Source organism: Podarcis gaigeae (genome assembly GCF_964106915.1).
Source record: "Podarcis gaigeae genome assembly, chromosome: 8".
NCBI lineage: Eukaryota > Metazoa > Chordata > Lepidosauria > Squamata > Lacertidae > Podarcis > Podarcis gaigeae.
The window spans coordinates 20,657,536-20,682,082 of NC_139684.1; the positions used below are offsets into that span (position 1 = coordinate 20,657,536).

The 24,547-nt window shown below is 46.9% G+C and overlaps 1 protein-coding gene across 3 annotated transcripts in view; it reads right to left on the reverse strand.

The window, feature by feature from the left end:
• Nucleotides 1-24,547, reverse strand: part of SLC35E2B (solute carrier family 35 member E2B) — a 33,441-nt gene that overhangs the window by 7,620 nt on the left and 1,274 nt on the right. The window contains exons 1-6 of one of the 3 annotated variants that reach the window (XM_083752724.1): nt 23,311-23,433; nt 6,292-6,810; nt 4,916-5,051; nt 3,915-4,042; nt 3,157-3,277; nt 1,795-1,848 (exon numbers count right to left, since the gene is read on the reverse strand). In XM_083752724.1, the coding sequence (XP_083608850.1) occupies nt 1,795-1,848; nt 3,157-3,277; nt 3,915-4,042; nt 4,916-5,051; nt 6,292-6,631 (779 nt within the window). In that variant the 5' untranslated portion in view covers nt 6,632-6,810; nt 23,311-23,433. Of the gene's footprint in view, nt 1-1,794; nt 1,849-3,156; nt 3,278-3,914; nt 4,043-4,915; nt 5,052-6,291; nt 6,811-9,017; nt 9,113-23,310; nt 23,434-24,547 lie in introns of those variants that run through there. The other 2 variants (XM_083752726.1, XM_083752725.1) reach the window with 2 other exon arrangements.

A 24,547-nucleotide genomic window follows, 5' to 3' on the forward strand; every position in this document is an offset into this window, starting at 1 on the left:
GGAGAGGATGTATTTACCCATCATACTTTTAAAGCATGACGTGTGGTTAGTTAATGGTGCTGGGAATTGTAGCTCCATATGAATAAACTACAGTTCCCAGGATACTTTTTGAGGGGGTGGGGAATGTGCTTTAAATGCATGGAAGGTGCATGGCTTATGCTGGGCATCAACATATACAAAACGCTCCAGCTGCACTATAGATTTACAGTAGCATCATGCCAATTTAACAGTCATGGCTTTCCCCAAAGAATCCAGGGAGCTGTAATTTTTTATGGGAGCAGAGAGTTGTTAGGAGACTCCTATTCCCCCCATTTCCAGAGTGGTACTACCCAGGGAATTCTGGGAACTGTAGCTCTAGGAGGGGAACAGGGTCCTCGTAACAACTTTCAGCACCCCTTAACAAACTACAGTTCGCAGGAAAGCCATCACTGTTAAAAGTGGTACAGTTCCCAGAGTTCCCTGGAGACTGGGAAACCACTCTGGGAATTTCAGCTCTATGAGAGGAAATAGATTGTCGATCACTCTGAAAATGGGATGCCTTTGGAGCCTGCTTTCAGAGGGGATTGAATGAGTGACCAAGCTTCCCACACGGAAAGCAGTTGCGCAGCCAATCCAGATTTTTCTCTCCTTGCCCCATATATGATGTCAGGTGGACACGCTTAGGGGAAATAGCCTTGGGTGCCAAACTAGAACCCCTCCTAGGCCCCGTTTAGGTCCTGGGCTGGAAATTCCACACCCCAGGCTTAGAGACCTGCTTAATTCTTTTAGATACAAATCCTGCTAAATGAAACAAAATTCAACACAGGAACAAACAAGCTTCTTTCAGAGGGCAGCTACAGCCTGCTTTGCATGCTTATCTGATCACGTCCAGTAAATCAGAGGTCAGGGGAAGCTTGATTAGCCCTGGGCGGAGAACAAAAAGGCCCGTTGTCCTGTAACAGGCAGCTCAGTCCAGAAAAAACACAGGGGGGAAGAAACTGCTGGGTTGGGCCAAGTGGCCCATCTGGTCCAGCATTCTGTTATCACAGTGGCCAACCAAATGCCTCTGAGGACACCCAATGACAGGAACTAAGCACAAGGGCAACTCTCACCACTAGTGATTCCCAGCCAATTCAGAGGCATTCAAAAGTGAAAGTAGAACAGAGTCATTGTTGATCTGGTGGAACGCTCTGCCACAAGAGACTAGGGCCCTGCGGTACTTGACATCTTTCCGCAGGGCCCGCAAGACAGAGCTGTTCCACCAGGCCTTTGGCCAAGGCACAGTCTGACCTCCTCCTTTGGCAATCCTCACAGAACTCTAGCCCAATGGTTGCCATTAATATGATTTGAATTGATTTTAGAATGAATTGATTTTAGAATGCTGTGTTACTTTTATTGTTGTTAGCAGCTCTGAGCCCAGCTTCGGCTGGGGAGGACGGGATATAAATAAAATTTTATTTTTATTATTGTTATTAGCAGCCACGGATAGCCTTCTCCTCCCTGATTTTGTCTAATCCTCAATAATCCGTGCTGTCTTGGGCTGATGCGAGTTGGAGTCCAATGACACCTGCAGGGCATCACATGGAAAACCCTCGCAGTAACCCAAACAATGAGAAGAGTCCCAGCCCTCTCACATGCTAGGAGCCAAGGAACTTGCTATGACCTCTGTGAAGAAAGAGATGGATTTAGGACGGCTCTGAGAGCCCTCCTAAACTGGCTGCTGTCCTCTGAGGGAGCTGGCAAAACAAGAAGGACTCACCAATGGTTCATCAATGCGGAGGGGTTTTTGGTTTCTGAAATACGACGGGTACTTACGAGAAGCGATACTTGTCTCCGCTGAGCAGTTTTTTGGAGAAAACGTTCTGCAAGCTGCAAGGGGGGAGGAAACCACACGTTTGTTTATGAGAAGGAACATGGTTTGTGCGTGCGTGCAGGCGTATATGTGTGTGTGCGTGGAATGATTGTTATTATTTATTAGACTTGCTGCTTCGCAAAGGTCTCCAACCAAGTTGCAGAACACATCGCTGGGTGGCCTGAGGCCTGTCGCTAATTCTCAGCCTAACCTACCTCACAGAGCTGTTGCAAGGAAAACTGTGTAAGCCACACTGAGCCCCTTTTGTGGGAAGGTAGGCTATAAATGCAGTAAGCAGGTAAATAAATTTAGGAACAGAAGCAGAAATACATTACAGGTGCACCCCCCCCCACTTATGCACACCCCAGTCACGCATGACTATTTCACATGCCATGAAATAAATAACTAAATGAATAAATGGGCCTTCCCTCACTCAGGGCTGCTGCCTGGAAGTCACTTGGGGCTGCTGCTGGAGTGAGGAAGGGCAGACTTTGATCAACCAGCGGAATGGGGTGGAGGGCACCTTTTCTCTGCCTCTGCCATGCAGGTGCATCCTGGCACCAGTTTCGCTGGGCACCTTTCCTCCGCCTCCGTGGCCAGCCACAGCCGCTGTGTGCGCTGGCTGCCTTCAGGGAGGCAGGTAGGCAGGCTCGGTACTGGCCGGGAAGCAGCTGCAAGCAATTTCCAGGGTGGGTCTCTCTCTCTCTCCTCCCCATGTGTCCTCCCTATTGAAGTGTGGTGCTCCCCACTTTACACGATTCCACTTTCTAGGCACGCAGGGGCCTGGAACGTAACTCCCGTCGTGTAAGTGGGGGGGATGCCTGCATACCATGAACAGAATTAATGGAATTATAGAACTGTTAGGAGTTGAAAGGGACCTAAAAGGTCCTTTGGCCCGGCCCCTATAACTAAAATAAAACAACTGTGATTCATATCTATATCTACTACATGCACATGGATATATGCACATTAACAGCCACAGGAAACACTCCCTCCCTCCCTCCCTCTCTCTCTCTCTCTCTCTCTCTCTCTCTCTCTCTCTCTCTTTCTTGTACACACACACTCATCTCACACACTTCTGTCTGCAGTCTCCAATATACCATATTTTCCCATGTATAAGACTCTATTTTTTCCTTAGAAATAATAGGCCAAAATTGTGGGTAGTCTTCTACATGAATAGCAGAGGGGGGGGACGGGCGATTGGTGGCAGCAGCCAGCAGAATTTGGGCAATCCCCCCCCAATTTATTTATTTTTTGCGGTCCTAAAAAATAGGGATCGTCTTATACACGGAGGCGTGTTATATACGGGAAAATACAGTACTTACCAGTCCATGATGTTTGTAGACAAAGCTGCCGAGAAGCCTAGGACGTTGAAGCTCAGCTCTGTCGCAGTGCACAAAGCAAGCCCTCCCATGACGGGGAGAAGAGACAGGTTTACGAGCAATCCTTTGTAGGGGGAAGGGGTTGATCGGAGAGAGGGAGAGGGAAGGAGGCAAAGAGGGGAAAAACAGATCCAAACAAAAACAGGTTAAAAAAAACAAATACACACTGCATTTTTAAAGGCAATAAATCAGGAAATGGCCATATTTCCAAAGCTGCTTAGCATTTGGTTATGTAAGCTCAGGGACCAGAGATTGGTCTGACCTGTTGAGATTTAGGATGGACAGATCAGGACAAAGAGAAGGGAGCCCTTCTTCACACATAGGATTTGCTGCCCCAACGGCCTGGCTTGCAGGTGGATTTGGCTGGTGGTCTGGAGCCTTAACTCCCCTTGTCCCCTTCTGGTTCCACCTGGGCAAAGTTTGACAGGTGGGCATATCCCCAAGACAGCAGGTGAGCCTTTGTTGCCTAGCACCATGCAAGAGGCTTCACAAGAGCTACCTTTTCCAGAGTGGTTTTACAGACAATTCCTTGCTCTCGGGGAACTCTGGGAGTTGTAGCTGTATGAGGGGAAGGGCGGCTCTTAACAATTCTCAGCACGCTTAACAGAGGAGGCTTTGGAGGAAGCCATTACGGTTTAAAGTGACGTGATACAGCTTTAAATGGATAGTGTAGATGCGGCCTAAGTTTCAGCAAGACTTACCTGTGTACTCTCCTAAAATCATGCGGGACATGATGACGGTAAAAATGGGGGCGGAGCTTTTCACTGTCTCAGCAAAGGAGACAGCTACGTTTTTCAGACTGACTAGGCCCAAGACCACAGTTGCAAACCTGAAAAGAGAAGAGGGGTAACTAAGTTTTAAATAACACAGTTTTGTTTTGTTTTTTGGGTGTATAAAAGCAAAACACCCATTCTCAGCTGCTTACAACATGTTTAGATATGCACACTTTCAGGGGGAAATGTATCTTTAGAAAGGCATATTTTTGAGAAAATATATCCAGAATGACATATTTAAATAGGGACTGAAGTATGGATTCTCATGCATTTTTTAAAAGAAATTCACAGACTGACAAATGAACACATGCAAAAGTGAAGCAGACTCGAATCTGTTCATCCCAATGCGAGAGATAAAGTAGCCACATTATTGCATATACAGTATATACATTTATGAAAAAATAAATAAATGACAAGCACACCTCTCCTTAGGGGTCAGCAACCTCAGTCTTGCAGGCCAAATGTGACCCTCCAGTCCTCGCTATCTGGCCCTCAGAACTCTCTTCAAGCATTTTTGCCTGGCCAGATTATGTCTTTGAATTCATAATGTGTGTGTGTGTGTGTGTGTGTGTGTAAGCTAGCTTAGCGGGGAAAGGTAAAAATTTACATGTGTTGCCCTGGCCACTTTTTAAAAAAAAACTTCTGGCCGCATCCACCCCTAGCATGGGGCCCTCAGAATGTTGCCCATAAGTGAATATGGCCTTTAGGATTAAAAATGCCCATTCTAGCTGCTCAGGTGGACATTCTCCTTTGCGTTGAAACAGAGGTCCAGAGACAAGATCCGAGGTGACAGAGTGTGTGTGACCTTTAGATTACTTTATTGCATTTTTTTATTGCTGATGGAAGATACCACCTCTTTTTTGGACACTGAGAAAATGAACGGTGGTTTCCCCATCCCTGCCTTAGAAAGATTTCTAGCCGCTTCTTACCTCATCAGCCCGACAAACAACATGATCATGAGGAAGTTGGGAGGGTATGAGACGCGGGTCTTGTGTTGGTAGAGGCAGCAAGGGACAAACATTTTGACACAGCCGATGAAAGTGGTAGACAGCATCTGAACGGCGCCTGGGAGGATCAGAGCCAGAATGAGACAGATCCTTACCTCCCCCGTTGCTCTCCCTCCCACTCAAAAAACCTGCATGGAAGGCTTGGTTATGCTCTATGGTAAATTTGGGGCTTGAACATTCAAACACCCCATAGACCCTGGGTCTCATCTTACCATATTGGTGGGGAGGGCTCAGTGGCATAGCATCTTCTTCTCATGCAAAAGGCCCAGGCATCTCCATGTAGGGCTGGGGGAGACTTACATAGCTTCAGTTCCTAGAGCGGTTTAATCATCAAGGCTTCTTCCCAGGGAATTCTGGGAACTGTAGCCCTGTGAGGGGAACTGGGGCCTCTTCAACATCTCTCAGCACCCTTAACAAACTACTGCTCCCAGGATTCTCTGGGCAGGCCATGAATATTTAAATGCTGTTTTAAATATATAGTGCAGATGGGCTGTTGTCTGGATGCAACGCAAGATATATATCCCACTGTTACTCAAACACACATAAATAAACCATGTATACTGGTTGGAACCATCAGCTTGCCACTTAAAAGAAAAACAACACACACAAATACATGTATAAAGGTTTGCTCCAAACTATGTGAGTCAGGTTGTAGTAGTACCATGGACATCAAGTGAGCAGGCCTGCTCTAACTCCAGCCCTGTTAGTTTCAAAGGGACTAAAAACTTAGTCTAGATCCAAACCATTTTGTACACCAGGGATGGGGAACTGGTGTCCCCACAGATGCTGGAGGAGTTCCCTCAGCCCCTGTTCCCTGCATGGCCAACAGTCAGGGATGATGGGAGTTGTAGTGTGGCAAGATCTGGAGCCTCCCCACCCTGACCAAAACAAGGTGTTGGGAACCTTTTGCCTTCCAGATGCTGCTGAACTGCAACCCTCAGGATGATGGGAGCTGTAGCTTGTCAACATCTGGAAGGCCAAAGGTTCCCCAGACCATCTTCACAGAGCCATAGGAACGTAGAAGAGGTAGCTCACAACTTACGTGCATTTAATTTGGGCGCATTCAGCTGGACAAATATTAAAATTAAAAGGGCGGGGAGACAGGGTGGGCGTCTGAGAAAAAAGAGTTTAGCAATCCCGCCTGCCATGGGACCTAAAGTGTTTTGACTATATGTGGTTGTGGCTTCGTGCCCTATCCCTGGAATGTAACCCCTGAGTAAGTTGAGAGACGCCTGCATTGTAGAGCAGGAAGGAACCCAAAAGGTTGTCTGGTTTGACCCCCTGAAAGAAGTATTTACCCAGCATGCTCGGCTCCCCTTCCAGCAGTGAAAGGATGTACTTGTTAAGAAAAAGTGTGCAAAAGCTGAAGAAAAACCACAAGGTGAGGTAGATGAGTGCATGGGAGTTCCAGATGCCCAGGTCCGACTCAATGACAGTGGTTTCGGTGATGGTGATCTTCAAAACGTTCTCCTCCGGGACGCTTTCGCTCCTGGCGATGACGTACTTCTCGGTCCGGGAATGGAAGAAGGAGCCGAGCTGTAAAAACCCTTTGCTTTTGGGCTTCTCCTCCAGGAGAGAAGCAGAGGCGGCAACACCGTCAACATTCTCCAAATTCTGGACGCTTGCGAGGGAGGCCATCTTGAGGCCCCAAAACAACAGCTGGTTGTCTGGGCCCAGAGAACATCGGCCAAATGTGAAGCTCTGCTTAAGTGGGGAGAAAGGTTCAGCGCCTCCAGCAGTCCACACAGGCTATCCTCCAAAGTTGTTCTTGCTCACAGGGAACTTCAAGTGCTCTTTCCAGAGTACACTTCCATTCCCTGCAATAAACAAATAAATATATATTTTTAAAAATCAATTAAAAAAAAAAACATTTTTTTTAAAGAAACACCCCTCCCAAAAGGTTTATGAAATTTGATTTCACATTTCCTAGGGATTATGATTTCAGAAGCTAGTCTAGTCGTTGTTATTATTATTATTATTATTATTATTATTATTATTATTATTATTATTATTATTTTACTGTGCTCCATAACATGTGTTCTTATAGTTGTACACCGCCCTGGGATCTTTTCATAAAGGGCGGTCTATAAAACTGAATAAATAAATAAGAAATACTAGTCCACAGTCAGTGTTGTATACTGGTTAGAGTGTCACGCTAGGACCTGGGAGACAAGGGTTCAAATCTCCCACTAAGCCATGAAGCTCAGTGGCAGTGTTAGAAACTGGGATAGAAAAGCTAGGAGCCAAATAGCTTCTGGGACCTGGGTTGTGGGCACCAAAACAGAATGTCTAGTCACCTCTTGGGGCGGGGGTCAGCAACACTTTTTATTTATTATTTTGATAAGAATGAATTATCGTATTTTTCGCCCTATAGGACGCACTTTTCCCCCTCCAAAAATGAAGGGGAAATCTGTGTGCGTCCTATGGGGCGAATACAGGCTTTCACTGAAGCTTGGAGAGCGAGAGGGGTCGGTGCGCACCGACCCCTCTCACTCTCCAGGCTTCAGGAAGCTATCAGCAAGCCTGGGGAGCCCGCGGGACTTCCTGCAGGGCTCCCTAGGCTGCGGATAGCAGCCTGCTGCCCGGCGCGTGGGGCACGCTGAAGCAGAGCGCCCCGCACTTCGGGCAGACATCGGCCAGCCCCACAAGCTCGGGGGACAGCGGGGAGGCGCAGCGCCACCATCCCACTGCTCCCCGACCTGGTTTGGAGGCTGGCGCTGGGGAAATTTTCCTTTATTTCCCCCCCAAAAAACTAGGTGCGTCCTATGGGACGGAGCGTCTTATGGGACGAAAAATACGGTAATATGCAATTTACATAAGTGACCTATTGTTAATATCACATTTTTAGCAGAAACTGTTAATACATGTATATTTTGGTCTTTACGGTAAAAATACTGGTACCATACTTCAGTTTTCAAAACACTCTACTCTTTTTTGTTAAATTCCTTAACATATTCAAGATTCAGATAGGTAGCCGTGGTGGTCTGACGCAGTTGAAATAGAAAAATAAAATTGAATTGTCTAGTAGCACCTTATAGACCAGCTAAGTTTTTTCTGGTATAAGCTTTCGTGTGTATGCACACTTCTTCAGATACAAACTTAGTTGGTCTATAAGGTGCTACTAGATATATTTTTATTTTTATTCCTTAACATGTTGTCTATCTTTAACATATACTTCAAGGCTTCAAAGCACATCTGTTTCAGTAATCCTTGAGTGTCAGCCGGGTGCAAAAAAATGCCACCCAGACTTTTTGAGGAGAATCTTTAGGTGCAAAATGCGCCCGGTGCCCTGCTCACTGGGTGCCCTTGGGCCAGTCAGGGCCTTTTGGCTTAACCTACCTCAAAAGTTTGTTGTGAGGATTAAACACAGAGGAAAAAGAACCATGTATGCCACCATGTAAGGTGAGATATAAATGCATTAAATAATATAGATTCTATTAAAATTCTCTGCTAAATCTGTGTTGATTTTTAGTCCTCCCCCCCAAAAAGCACACACATTAAAATGCACACAATGGAAGTATTTGCCATTGAGTTGTCATTCTTAGAAATGTTTACAAAAATTCCATGTAACGCTTCACAGCTGTTTGAACAGACTGGTCTATAGCTCTATAAGTTTTACTCAAGAGTAGACCCACTGAAATTAATGGTCCTAAGGTGATCATATGCAAATTGGGCAGTGTGTTTAAATCACAGTATCAGCATGACACTGTGCAAATATACTTAAAAAGTACAATGGGGCTTCATGCCAGTTAAACATGTATAGAATTACAGCCTAAGATTTATTTCTTCAGCTGCTTACAAACACCCAAATCAAATATTTCGGTTCAAATCCTGAAGGTAGTTGGCAGGGGAGCGTATTTTTGGGATGCAGGGCCTCTTGGGGATTTGAAGCCTCTTGGAGAAACCCACAACATTTTAAAGCCGTTGCACAGATCTCGTTCCAAGCGCCAGCTCAACAAAACCACGGCGGGTTGACTAAAACTGGCTTCCAGACAAATAAATCAAGAGGTAATGAAATATTTACCCTCTAACCTCCTCAGCAATTTTGCAAGAAGCTGGAAAATGGAACAGGGAAGACGGCTGCCATAAGAACTTTAACCAGTTGGCTGAGCTATTAAGTTGGCATCGAGACAGATGTGGGGGAAGGAAAGAACACAGAACAAGCCAGTGATTATATGCCACGTATTTTGGAAATTCTTTCTCAGCCCCCAATCTCACTCCCTGCCAGAATGTATGCCTGCATTTTCAAAAACAATGAGGTCGAAAACAATACTTTGTGGTCACTACAGCGGCAAAAAGACACTCATAACATTTCCCACTATTTACCATGGAATAGAGATGGAGGAGGGTCAGAGAGAACCACACACAGAGAAAAATATTTGAAAGTTCCATTCAAGGGCTCTCCACCCCACAAAGTGAGTGTGATGTGATCCTGCTGTGCAGTGGGCAGTGTGGCACAGTGGTTAGGGTGGTGGACTGGAGAGACCCGAGTTCAAATCCACCCCACCCCTGCTGGGCTGTGAAGTTAATGGTGTAACCTCCGACAAGCCGCCAACTCTGAGCCAAACCTACCTCACAAGGTCGTTGTGAATATAAAAGGGGGGGGGGGGAGAGGACCATGCATGCCTCTTTGAGCTCCTTGGAGAAATGGTGGGGTATAAAATGTAATAAAGTAGTAAGAAATAAATGAAATGTGGGGGGTAGCAATTGATTAAATTGTAAATTGCTTCAGTGTCATGGGAAGCAATTCATAAATTAAATGCACAATAGCTTATATTTTTGGAAGCTTATATTGTTGGAAGCAGTGTTTAAGGGAGCTTGACCCTAAAAAGGAACCAAGTAATAGTAGACTGGCCATATCTGTACAGTGGTACCTCGGGTTAAGTACTTAATTCGTTCCAGAGGTCCGTACTTAACCCGAAGCACCACTTTAGCTAATGGGGCCTCCTGCTGCCGCTGCGCCGCCAGAGCACGATTTCTGTTCTCATCCTGAAGCAAAGTTCTCAACCTGAGGTAATATTTCTGGGTTAACAGAGTCTGTAACCTGAAGCGTATGTAACCCGAGGTTCCACTGTATATACTTTCCATACACCCACCTGCATTAGCCATTTAAAACAGTACAATATCACTTTAACAGTCATGGCTTCCCCCTAGGAACTGTAGTTCATAAAGGGTCTGAGAGTTGTTAAGAGACCCCCATTCCCTCACAGAGCTACGATTCTCGGAGTTGTTCTGGGAAGAGGGATTAACCCACTTCTGGTGAGCATAGTACAGTGGTACCTCTGGTTACGAACTTAATCCGTTCCGGAGGTCCGTATATAATCCCAAATCGCTCATAACATTAAATGCGCTTTCACTAATGGCGCTTTCGCTGCTGGCGCGTGACTTCGGCTTACATCCCGGGGCAAAGTTCGCAAGAAGGGGCATCTACTTCCGGGTTAGTGGAGCTTGTAAGCCGCAGCGTTCACAAGGAGGACGGTACGAAACGCGAGATTCCACTATGGGAAATAGATGTCCTGCCGACCGAGCAGTTCGAAAGCACATCAAAGCGCAAGTAGATAAATAGGTACCACTTTGGCGGGAAGGTAAACGGCGTTTCCGTGCGCTGCTCTGGTTCTCCAGAAGCGGCTTAGTCATGCTGGCCACATGACCCAGAAGCTGTACGCCGGCTCCCTCGGCCAATAAAGCGAGATGAGCGCCGCAACCCCAGAGTCGGCCATGACTGGACCTAATGGTCAGGGGTCCCTTTACCTTTTTAACAACTCTCAGAACCAGAAAAGATACAAAGTATGTTTGCCAAGAAGCAGCATAGCTGTTCAGAATAGGTGCATTTGTTATGTAATTGCAAGGCTTTCCCGTTTCGGGTGCAACAGAATCCAGCTTTTTATATGGCTCAGGTGAATAGAAAAGGGTCGGCTGGTGGCAAGGTCCTTCAGAGGGCATTCTATCCCAAAATATCGCTCAGACCATCCTATCCCGAACCATTGTTTCAGATCAATGAGGACTCAGGATTCTAATTATAGGCCAGTGAGGGTTCAGAATTCCAGGGAGAAACTTATGATTGGTCAGAGGGTTCTGGCTGGAGTATACTGTATATAAGTCCTGGCAGAGAACTGTCTGTGGAGTCAGTCATTTGCCAGGGGGCGAAGAGCATGCAGAACCTAGGGGGAAGCCAAGGGAGTCTCCAGGGGGACTACTCCAAGATAGCTGCTTTTCCTCTAGCCAGAAGCTGACCATTAGCCTCAGGAAGCTGGGAGACTTCAGGTGAAGCAACCATGACATCTTTGATTGTGACCAAGTCCCGGTCTTTAACCAGACGGAAGACTTTACCATAAAGCTGAAGCAAACCTATGGGTAGTAGGAGTGACAGCTGAAAAGACTCTGCTTTACTACTACTACTACTACTACTACTACTACTATTACTACTACTACTACTAATTTATTATTTATATTCCCGCCCATCTGGCTGGGTTTCCCCAGCCACTCTGGGCGGCTCCCAACCGAATATTAAAAACACAATACAGCATTAAACATTAAAAACTTCCCTAAACAGGGCCTTCAGATGTCTTTTATCCTTTCTGTAGTCCCCTGACCTGAGGTAATTAGGGTGGGAGACCAGCAAAACTGGCTAGTAGCTTTGCTTGGCCTGCAAAGAATGAGGGCAACTCTATAGCCACCTCTTCTGAAGCAGCAATGATAAAATTTAAAGTATCAGTGTTCAAGCAACTGTATACTTTGAGCGACAGTGACCTATTTAAGCAAGAATCAAAGCCAAGAGCTGTTTACTTTGCAAGTAAATCTTACATTTATTTATATTTTTTAAAAAAGTATTTGGTACAATTCTGTGGGTCTGTTCATCTCCTCTATCCCACTACTATATGTAGTAGAAGGTTAAAGGAACAAGCTGTGACGGTATCCACAGTAAAGTAAAAGGTTAGGCAAAGCAGGTATATTTTCTTTAAACTTTCCATAGGGAGCCTACAGAAGTTCATAAGAAATTGGTAGGATAGTAAACCCTGGCTGGGCCCAGCAGGTAAGATCCTGCACAAGCTCCTATTGTTGTTTTCCCTTTTTCTTTTATTGAAGGGAGATGGGAAGGATTTCTCTCAGTATTCCCTGTGCTTGCTTTGTACTTTGTACCTAAGAAAGATTGCTCTCAAATACTATCTGCAGGACATTCCTGTGCTAATCCTGTGCAAATCTCACTTCTGCAAATTTCGGCGAGACAGTCAGCACACCGCCAGTGAGTGTTTGCTAAATTTGTCTGGCGGGTCAAGAGTCCGTCTCTTGGCTTGCAGAAATATTTTAGCTGCTGTTTGCAGATTTAACCAGGCCTGCCAAAGAGGCCCTCTTCCTGTGCTTATGCTTACTAATGCAAAAATAAGAAAAGACACATACAAGCAAGAGGGGAGGGGGGAGTGCTTAGCTAGTAGAAAGATACGTATGAGGAAGTGCTTAGCCAGCAGAATGATAGGAGTGTTAAGCAAGAAGTTGAACATTTGCCAGCTGATGGGGAAAGTCTGTAAAGGGTATGGGAGGGGGGAGAGTGTTCAGAAAAGTATAAGAAAGTCTGTTGAAGTGTCTTGAGACACAACCAGTTTTTAGGAACTATCCTTCTGGTTGTCTCTGCGCACAGATTGTCTCTGTGCACAGATTTCAATAAACTTTTTCTCCAAAGAAGATTTTGCTTTCCTGGTACTTTTGTTCCCTCCAAGGTCCGGGGATGGCGAGGCTGATGGATCCCTAGGTAAATAAGGCTTCATTTCTTTGGGGGCTCGTCCGGGATAAGCCTCCTCCCCAATACGGACCGGAGGGCCAGGCTCAACCAAGGTGAACAGCTCGGCAGCGTTTTGCAGGCTCCCGTGCGCACCCCGCCTGTTTCGTGGGGGGGAGCCAGCCACACTGTTCTGGAGTGGAGACATCTTGTTGAGGGAGGAAAAGAGGACGGCGCCAAAAAGGGACAGGTCCGCAGCGGAACAGGTAAGCCCGACGGAAAGGGCAGGGCGAGGCCTGATCAGCCTCACCTGGTTGTGCAGTACAGTGCCACCAGGAATAAGGGGATTGGTTGTGCAGTAGAGTGCCAGCCAGCCAGGAATAAGGGGATTGGTTGTGCAGTAGAGTGCAAGCCACCAGGAATAAGGGGACTGGTTGTGCAGGAGAGTGCCACCAGCATAAATCTGGAACAGAGGAAGGAGGGGAAATTATATTGATGTGATTTGTATGTTGTGTGTGTTGCATGTCAGATACTCCAGTGATTGAATTGTCGAGTGTGGGCCGGGGTATTAGTGCCCCTTGGCCGAGCGGTTGCAGGATTGTGCATTTTCTGCCAGGGCGACCTCGCGCAGATCACAATCTGTAGTATATGAAGTGTGAGAGAATTTTTACTGTGAATAGGAGCGGAGTATTTGGAAGAAATGGGTTCTGGCTAAAGTAAAAGTACCCCTTTGGAATGCTTTTGGGGATTTAAGCTGATGAAGGGGGAGGATGAGGACATTGTGTGAATTAGATTGGCCCACCCAAAAGAATAAATTGGCCGTCCACCAGGACCCTTGATTTGTAATTCATTAATCCATTATATCAGAACATTTTGAATGTCCATTCTGATCAAATCCCCTATATTTCCACATGGAAGACCAATGTGGAAAGGAACCCCCCCCCCCCTTGGCTGAAGTCATGATGCCAAAAAGTCTCAGGCAGCTGTATCTGCTCAGGAAGACAGGAGGACAACCCCCAGTCCTCCAGGATTTAGAGAGGGAAGAAGATAAAGTTTTAATGCCCCGGCAACAGCCCTGGCACCACCCCCGCCACAGGGAGCAGATGACCCAGCCCCCAATCCCGTGGACAATGCATTGTTAGACCTGGGCAAAGATGAAGGAAAGGAAGAAAGAGAAGATGATGATGAGGATGAGGCATTTGTAGGAAGATTGGTTAAGTTGACAAGTGATGGAAAGATAGGAACAGAGGAACAGGCAGAACGTTCAAGAAAGTATGTGGAACCTTATGCAGGAGAAGTGGACGTCAGTCCCCATTTGTTAAAAACAGCGGGATGTACAGGGGAACAGAAAAGGAAGTGGCAGAAAGAGTGGGGAAGGCAGTGAAAAGTGTGACCCTCCATAGGGCACATAAAGCACAGGAAAAGGGCGCGGCCAGAGTGATGCCTCTCCGCAGAGTGTATGACCCTCCGGCCCCCGCGGGACCTGATGGGGTGGTGCCCAATAGAACTTATACAGTTCAACATGTCCCCTTCTCTAGTGCAGAAGTTTGTAATTGGAGGAACCAAAACCCTTCATTTGAAGAAAACCCAGCAAATCAGACCGCTGAAGGGCAAAATACCCTCACCACTTATCGCCAGAATGTCTTAAATGGCATGAGGAGGGCAGCCAGAAAACTCACCAACTTTGTGGAGGCCAGAGAAATAGTGCAAGGAACAGAGGAGGCCCCTGGAGCCTACTTAAAGAGGCTGAAGGAAGCCTACCGCCAGTATACCCCTGTGGACCCAGATAAGGCTGCCAATATCCCTATCATAAAAACTGCCTTTGTAGCCCAGGCAGCGCCCGATATCCGCAGGAACATTTTTATGGGCCACACCCTTGAATGGATGCTAGAACTAACCCAGACCACTTATGATCAGAGGGAGGAAGAGGCCCAGAAGAAAAAGGAGAAGTTGATGGCCCTGAGGACGGGAGGTCCACCGTTAGGAGGAACCGCCCGGGGAGGAGGGCGAGGCCGCTTAGGAAAGAATCAGCATGCCATCTGCCGAGAGGCACCTACTTCCTCTCCCAGGCTAAAATGAGGAAATATCAGATGCTATTATTACATCCGCGTTAGAAATTCCAAGTCACCACAGCCCTCAACCCAGCTGCCCTATTACCGGTAGGAGAAGGTGGGGAGCCCACGCATGACTGCATTGAAGTAATGGATGAGGTGTACTCTAGCAGGCCTGACTTTAAAGATGAAGCAGACCCCCAGTGGCCATCATGGTTTATGGATGGAAGCAGCTTCATTGAGGCTGGACACCGGAAGGCAGGTTATGCAGTGGTAGCCCTGGAAGACCAGGTGATCAAGGCAAAGCCACTCTCGCCTGGAACATCGGCCCAGCTGGCAGAATTAACTGCGCTCACCAAAGCCCTAAACCTGGTGACAATGAACCAGCCTTTGTTCATTCAATGTTGCAGGAATTGGCTAAGGCACTACAAATCAACTGAAAGTTGCATACAGCACGCAGACCCCAGAATCAGCTATCCAAGCTGACATAGGAAACTGGGTCTAATTGGGTGACAATGTTACCCCTGGCATTACTCAGGGTCCGCAATCTCCCATTAAATTGTGCTTGGGAGACCGGTCCCATATGTCAGAATGTTGTGCCCACATGTTGGTCAGGATATGCAATTGAATAATTATGTCCAGACATTCTTCCGAGTTTTCTTTTGTCTCGACAGGTGGACCCAGGCTCGCAACCCCTGTGTGTTGGCTGCATCAGTTCGAGCCAGGTGATGAAGTGTGGGTAAAAGATTGGGCACGGACGCTGCTACAACCGTGCTGGAAGGGACCTTATACCGTCCTGCTCTCCACACCCACTGCCGTGAAAGTCGCCAGCATCACCCCTTGGGTCCACCACACCAGAGTGACCGCTACAGATTGGACTGTGCAACTAAATCCTGATTAACCCCTTTGGCTGACCATCTCCAGACCCTCCGCTGACGACCGCTCTGCTGATATCACACCGGAAGCTGATATCTCTACGCACAGCTGAAGAATTGGATGGGAGGGGCGCCCGCGGGCAGCGTCCCCAACGTGAAAACCCGTGCCGGGACTGATCCAGGAAGTCCACCAGGACATTTAATATTTTCATAAGGACTTTCTCTTTTCTTTTTTTTCTGTTATCTGCTCTATGCCCCACAGCCCTGACCCCACTGAACCATACCGCCCCTACTGGCCTGCTGGCCTCTGCTACGAATGGTTCGTCTTGCCGGTGGTAAGAGATGGCGTACTCTTTGGTTATTGGAAACTGGGGATTGATGAGATTGCCGTATTGAAACACCCCACTGCCCCGTTGTGGCTCCTCTCCCACACCACTGTCCAGCACGTGTGGATAGTGCTCATACGGGAAGTTGCAGAGACGGTTGAAATCTATCGAGTTCTGGACCGCTCTTGCTGTTGTGGGAGGGTAGTCAACTGTTATCTGGGGGGTAGAGCACTGTACCAACCTCATTTGATAGACCAGGTCCTACTTTTAATCCAGGCGTTAGATGGGACGGAACCTATCTTAATGCAAGTGTTGCAGGGGTGGGAGCCTTAACCAGGTGTGCATTGAAATTGCTGAACAAGTGCCAGTAAGAGTTGCCATCCCAGGATTTCAGCTTCCATATGCTCTGGTCAGTAGGGAGGCAGCACGAAAGTTCAATCCACCCAACAGGGTTAGTAGAAAAGTTGACCCACATAGTGGGAGCATCAGCTCACCGGTGGGCTCTCATCCTTGAGGCTCAACAGGTAATCGGGCACGAATATCAGTGGGCTCTCCAACAATGAGCACACCCCCTGAATATTGCTGGGAGGAACCATGGGGTAATTGGGGATGGTGGATGGGAGTTATTACAACTGCCCTTGCCACATGGATGTGTCTCTTTTTCTGCTGGCATGAGCGTCATAGGCTCTGCGGGAGACGACGGCCCGATCCTTCTATCCCCTTGATGATCCTCCTAGTGTTCCTCGTTCTCCTAGTTGCAGGAGACAAGGAAGGTACTGCACCTGGTGAACAGGGTCAGATGGGGACTAGATTATTGAGTAAAATATCACGAGGAGAAAATTATCATAAGATGTGGAAAGACAATATTTATATCAAGGATATGTTCAAGTTCACCACAATGTTAAATCTTTCCAATTGTTGGCTGTGTATGCACATACCACCCTATGCTAAAAGGCCAGGTTTGATGCTACATGGAATTCCCATTGATGATATTTTTAATATAGAAAATAGAAAAAACCCTGAAGAAGCTCAGTGGCCGCCTGTAAAATTGGCCCTGTCCGAGCCAGCTTTTATTTGTTTAAAATTTTCTGAAGGGTCAACCCCACGAGGGATTTACCCTGATTGCTTACATGTATTGAATTTTGTATTTGATAGGGCCTGCTCTGCCTTCGTTAATTATGGAAATACCTCCCGGTGTTATCAATCCGATACTAGCGCCAAGTTAATGACTGATATGCACCACCTCCACAAAAGCTCTAGTTCCAATTCTTCTGTTCAGACCCTATTAAATTTTACCCAGGAGCTATGGCACATAAGCCTTCTGTTTTCACAAGCTTTCAAGTGGTCGGAGCAACACCGAAACATCAGTCACCTTCTTCCGGAGGAACTCTGGCTAATTTGTGGCGATGCAGCATTTAAATCCGTTCCCCGAGATCTTACTGGAATCTGTACCCTAGGAGTGGTGGTTCCCCTTTTATATAAGATAGGAGAGTTACCAACATCTCTCAGACTGCGTAACCGCAGGGCAGTGAATACACCTATTAACCATTATGTTGGGACCCAGATATCGCGGGGCCTACTACCTTCCTTAGGGGCAGCCATGAATTATAGAGATCTTCATTTGCTCGCCAATTGGACAGAAGGACTATTTAATGATACCATTAAGGCATTAAAGGACCTCAACCAAGAAGTGTCTGCTATGAGGGAGGTCGTTTTGCAAAATCGTTATGCTTTAGATGTAATGTTGGCCTCGAAGGGAGGAGTTTGTGCGCTAGTTCATTCTCATTGCTGCATGTTTATCCCAGATAATAATGTCAGCATTTCGGCCACAATTGACCACATGGAAACAATGATAGCTGAAAACCCGCTAAAAACTACAGAAGGTGATCCATGGAATTGGTTATATTCTTGGCTGCCCGATGGTAGTTGGATCAGGAATATTATGGTATTAATAGTAGGGTCACTTATAATCCTTTTGCTTCTCTGCTTTTGTATTCCCTGCTTGATGCAATGCTTGCAGAATATGATGGAAAAGATGATGTCTCGCATGATGGGACCTCGTGTAATTGCTGTAATGAGAGAATATAGACCCCTACCCCAGAACGAATCTAAGTAATAGATTGTTCAAAAGAAGAGGAGGGAGTGAAGGGAGATGGGAAGGATTTCTCTCAGTATTCCCTGTGCTTGCTTTGTACTTTGTACCTAAGAAAGATTGCTCTCAAATACTATCTGCAGGACATTCCTGTGCTAATCCTGTGCAAATCTCACTTCTGCAAATTTCGGCGAGACAGTCAGCACACCGCCAGTGAGTGTTTGCTAAATTTGTCTGGCGGGTCAAGAGTCCGTCTCTTGGCTTGCAGAAATATTTTAGCTGCTGTTTGCAGATTTAACCAGGCCTGCCAAAGAGGCCCTCTTCCTGTGCTTATGCTTACTAATGCAAAAATAAGAAAAGACACATACAAGCAAGAGGGGAGGGGGGAGTGCTTAGCTAGTAGAAAGATACGTATGAGGAAGTGCTTAGCCAGCAGAATGATAGGAGTGTTAAGCAAGAAGTTGAACATTTGCCAGCTGATGGGGAAAGTCTGTAAAGGGTATGGGAGGGGGGAGAGTGTTCAGAAAAGTATAAGAAAGTCTGTTGAAGTGTCTTGAGACACAACCAGTTTTTAGGAACTATCCTTCTGGTTGTCTCTGCGCACAGATTGTCTCTGTGCACAGATTTCAATAAACTTTTTCTCCAAAGAAGATTTTGCTTTCCTGGTACTTTTGTTCCCTCCAAGGTCCGGGGATGGCGAGGCTGATGGATCCCTAGGTAAATAAGGCTTCATTATAACATACCTCATTGCTTTCCAGATTTATATTTAACAATAAGCTATCCAGAGAGCTAGATGAAAAGTGTTCTTAATAAAATAGAAAGTATTTCTTTTGGTGCTCCGCTCTTAACTTTTTGTGCAGACAGCTCTTGCTGGTTTGCGTGATTTCTTGGGGGGGTGGGGTGCTTTCTACTTCACCTAATTTTGCGGGATATGTTTTATCGTCTACCATTTCAATGTGCAAGGAGCCTCCTCAAGTTTAACAAAGAATAGGGTTGGGTCCAGAGTGACTAAGGTAGTTGAACTTAGTGTTTAGTGAAATCAATTGAAGGTAAGTCATGAATCATTTGTCCCACTGATTTCAATGGTGCCCCTAGTTCAAATAACTTAGAAGATTTGACAAATATGCAGAGGCTAGGTCTATCCTAGTTCTGAATGAAGAACTGTGAGGCAGGTGCTGGGGTTTTGTGGATGAGGCGGGAAGAAGAAGAAGAGTGCTTCAGAGAAGAGTTTTCTTTTTATCAAGAACAAGACGGCCAGAACTGCCACTGATATCAACTGTAATGCTAAGATATGTAACTTTTAAGATGTTCCATTTCCCACTCATTTCCCCCTTGTGCTTCAAATCTCTTTATATTGTAACCTGGGGACAGAGACAGTCATTTTTGAAAGCCACTTTGAGAGACCCTTTGGATACAGGATGGGACACACATGCTATAAATCAATAAATAGCATTTAGCAACGGTTAGCTAAGTAGAACCTCCATGTACATGCACAGAACCACAAGGGAGCTACGTAGCTCTCATGCCATGTTTCAACAGGCCTCTGGCCACCCTCTGTTGGAAACGGGACACTTGGCTAGATGGGACTTTAACCTAATCCAACAGGGTGCTTACTAAGTAATGAGGAAGATTAGATAAAGTCAAGATGGTAAAGGCACGCCTATCAGCATTCAGTTAGTCACGATTTCTAAACAGACCTGCCATATGCAAAGGCTATTTTGCCTTTTTTTCTTTCCTAATGGGACAGTTTCAACTTACACAATTCTCAGAGTCAGGGCATAGCCCCAGGCACACAATTTTTGAGGGGGCATGAACCAGGCACCCCCATGCAGGTGACCCCAGCATAGCCCGGCATGCTGCTCCTTTCTACCCGCCAAGGGCCACGTTGGCCAGCCGGGCTCCCCCCCCCCCCCCGTGTAGGCAGGCAAGAGGCATAGAGTAGCCCTGCTTTGCTCTGTCCAGTCCTCACCGTGGCGTCGCTGGCGAGGACTGGGCCAGTTCCCTCCCCCCCCGCCGCCCCTGCACACACACACACGGCCTGGACACTGCCAACCAAGATGCCATCAATGGTGTCTCCCAAAAATTTTACATATCACTTGGGAATACAGGCGGATTAATACCAGTGCACTGGAAGAAGCAAAGATCACCAATGTCAAAGCAATGATTCTTCAATATCAACTTCATTGGATTGGTCATGTTCTTCAGATGCCTGATTATTGTCTTCCAAAGCAACTATTCCATTCCAAACTTAAAAATGGAAAGTGTAATGCTGGTGGTCAACAAAAGAGGTTCAAGAACTCTCTCAAGGCAAATCTAAAAAAATGTATTATAAACACTGACAACTGGGAAACACTGGCCTGTGAGCGCTCCAATTGGAGAACAGCCTTTACCAAAGGTGCCATGGGCTTTGAAAACGCTCAAACTCAGGATGAAAGGGGAAAATGTGCTAAGAGGAAGGCACGTTGGCAAATCCTCACCATGATTAACTCCCGCCCAGAAACCTATGTACCCACTGTGGAAGGACGTGTGGATCCAGAATTGGCCTCCACAGTCACTTACAGACTCACTGTTAAGACCGTGTTCATGGAAGACAGTCTTACTTAGCTACGAGTGATCGCCAAAGAAGAAGAAGAGGAACATGTAAAATGCAGAAAGTGTCAGATTTAAACTTGAAAGATCAGGGTTCACACTCGGTGACAAAGCTCTCTGATGATCTTCGACTATACACCCTATCATGGCCTAACCTACCTGACAGTAATAAATATCATTCTGTACCTAATCACACACAGAGGCAATACTGATCCTGGAAAAAGCTACCGGGTCTAATCCAGGTCAAATGAAGCTCTTGAAATGCAAGAAAAGCAACTGTCTTAGACTTCTTCCAGCAAACACTACCAAGAGTCTCATGACATGTTAAAGACTAACCAATTCTATTATGGCACGTGTCTTCTTTGGACTAGAGTCTTATTGAATCAGATGCATTGGGATTCAAGCCATAGCTGTAATTTAAATACACCTAAGTAACAGAGACGCGGGTGGCGCTGTGGGTTAAACCACAGAGCCTAGGACCTCGAAAGGACGATCGAAAGGTTGGTGGTTCGAATCCCCGTGTCGGGGTGAGCTCCCGTCGTTCGGTCCCAGCTCCTGCCTACCTAGCAGTTCGAAAGCACCCCTAAGTGCACGTAGATAAATAGGGACCGCTTTCTAGTGGGAAGGTAAACGGCGTTTCCGTGTGCGGTGCTGGTGCTGGCTCGCCAGATGCAGCTTAGTCACGCTGGCCACGTGACCCGGAAGTGTCCGGACAGCGCTGGCTCCCAGCCTCTTGAGCGAGATGAGCGCGCAACCCTAGAGTCGGTCACGACTGGCCCTGATGGGCAGGGGTACCTTTACCTTTACCTAAGTAACAGAGAATAATTATTGTAAAGCAGCGATAGGGAAGCTTTCTTAGCCTGAGGGCCACCTTCTCTACTGGACAATCTTCCAAGGGCCACATGCCAGTGCTGGGCAGGGCCAGAGACAAAATAGGTGGAGCAGCAAATAAAATTATCCCTTTTGTAGAAGACTATTTTGTGCACGCACACACACCTCCCCCTCCAGCCTCCATTCAGAAAAGCAAGAGGCACGGTCAGAGTTCCAGCCAGGCCGAAACACTTGGGGCACTGAGGGTTGTGGCCTGGGGAGAGTTTTGAGACCTAGACAGAGATGCCTGGAGGGTCCCATTTGAGCTCAAGGCCTGAGTCCCCCCCAATCAATGGAGTCAAATGAAAACAGTGGAGTCAAATGAGCATGGGACAAAAGAGGCCGAGTACCTGATAATTCTTTGCCAAGCTTAACTGACCGGTCGGCAGTTGCGGCTTCTGGTCTTCCTGGATTTCTTTTTATCAATGTGATATGTCTACTGTTAACAATGCCTGCCTCCCCAGAACAAACGGGTCTGTCTCTATGCAAAAGAATAAGCAGCCACAGCTCTGACACCAGAAGCCTATTTGACACCAGATGAACTGCAAAAGGAGTCTCCAGGATGAAATGACAATGGATCAAGAGGTTTGATTCTATTAGTTGAGGCCTGAATGGAGACACTGGTTTCCTGTCCCACTCGAAAGGCAAAGCTAGGGTGGCAGTCACAAATTATTGCTGTCCTGGAATGGTCGCTGTGCTTTCTCCTCATCCATTTCAGTTCAGCTGAATGGTCAGGGGCTTATTGTTTGTGCTTCTTTCCTGCTGAAACCTGCCATTCACATTTTTCTACACACCCACCTGTGCATCTATATTACTGCATTTATATCCCACCTTTGTCCCCAATGAACTCAAGGTGGAGTCCACGGTTTCCCCCTCCTCACTTAATCCCCACAATAACCCTGTGAGGCAGGTCAAGCTTAGAGGCAGTAGCTGGCCCAAGCTCACCCAGTGATCCTCATGGCTAAGTGGGGGAGATTTGAACCCTGGTTACCCAGATCCTAGTCTGACACACTAACCACTACACCACAACATCAGCGTGCTATTACATACACACAAACACACAGTGCGGATACGGGTACAGAGACACCTCTACATGATCTGGTGAAGTGCCAAAGAGTTCATGGCACAATTAATCTTTTAGGCTGCATACCCACCTAACTTTTTAAAGCACACTCTGCAAGATTCCTGGGGAGTGTAGTTTACCCCTCACAGAGCTCTTAACAACTTATAGTTCCCGGGATTCTTTGGGAGAGGAAAAATTGTGTGTTAACCCTATTCTGTGTGCATGCAGCCTTACTTTAAGGTGCTAATTTCTGATTCAGTTCCAGGGTTAATTCAAAGACCCCCACTACAATACCACCACTGCCAGCCTTTATTTCAACTGTATCTACCCCCCCCTTTACCCTTGGAAGGGGGTGCGTGAGCAGGTTGGTGATCCCTGGTTCAGCCGATGAGAAATACACCCACCTTTGACCACTACATTCAGAGCTCCTGAGCCCTGGCAATAATTCAAAAACCATCCAGGCATCTCCCCGCCCCAAAATTAACAACTGCAAGACGCCGCGGCAGAACTAACCATTCAAAGAGACACACAAACACGCACCGCGTTGCTGTGCTGAACCAACAAAACAATATATTGCAATCCCTGCAGCGCAGCCCTTGGGGAGGGGGGGTTGGATGTGGGGGCGCTAAGCTTTGCAAATGTCTCCAGCAACTTCCCAAATTTTTTTGGGGGGTGGGGAGGGAATTATCCCCGCCATCGCAATGCAATCGCACAATGCTAGCCCCCGACACACCCACCTGCCTGCGGTCCTGGACAAGTCTTGCCTTCCCCTTCCGCAGCCATGATCACGGCCGCCTCCGCGGATGGAGAAGCTCCGCCTGGTCTGTAAAGGGCTCCTCCTCTGATCAGGCGGAGCAAGGTGTTGTGGGGAGTGAGAAAGAGATCTCAAGGTCCCTGGTTCGAGCCCCACATCGGGCAAAAGATTCCTGGATTGCAGTGGGTTGGACTGAATGACCCTCGAGATCCCTTAACAACTCTGCGATTCTATGAATGCGATGAATACTTTCTCAAGGTGACGGAGAGCGACTGGCACTTAGGACCAGGCTCCTTTGCCCGGCCCCAAACCTGACATCGCAAGGTGACTGTGCCTCAAGGCACGTGCAGAGCGCGACGAATTTCCCGGCATCTCTTTTCCGGGTTGCTGTCGTGAGAGATTTTGCAGCCAAAGATAACTAGCAAGCGTTAGTTAATACAAGAAGGGGCTAGCGATATAACAAGAGTTGTAAGTTTCTAGAGACGACTCAGGTCAAACACCCTCACCTTCGGGGAGGGAGGAAATAATGTTTTTTTCTCTTTCTTTCTTTCTTTCTTTCGCCGCCATGAAGCTGAAATATTTCCAATAAGCAAGCAAACAAAATATGAGAAAATTCAAGTTTCTACTCCACTTGAGGAAGTCCCCCACTTTCTTTACTCCAACCCAGGAATCAGGAAGAAGATGTGTGAATGTTTTGGCATACACAATATATTTAAAGGACCCCCATCCATAGCTGTCAACTTTCCCTTTTTTGTGGGAAATCCCCTTATTTCAGCTCCGTTTCCCGCTGCTTCCCACTGCTATCCTGGATTGTTAGATATCCCGTAGACTGTCCCCGGGACAGGTGAGGCTGCCGATCCCTTATTTTTGAGGCTGCTGATCCCTTATTTTCAAATCTTAAAGTTGACAGCTATGCCCCCATCCCACAAGAATGGTAGGAATTGTAGTTCATCCCTCACAGAGCAGCCTTCCAGGAGGAAGGTGTAATTTAAATGCAGGAGTGTCTGCCAGGCAACCCCCACCCCTACCGCTCAGTTCCTATGGGCACTTCAAGCCTAAAGTTGTTGTTTTTTCTGCAAACCAGGGCTGAGGAAACTGGCTCGCCTCTCAGAATGATTCAGCTCTAGACAACATGGTCAATGGTCAGGATTGATAGGAGTTGTAGCGCAATGACATTTGGAGGGCTACAGGCAAACGAAGTAAGGGTTGAATGGGGCTGA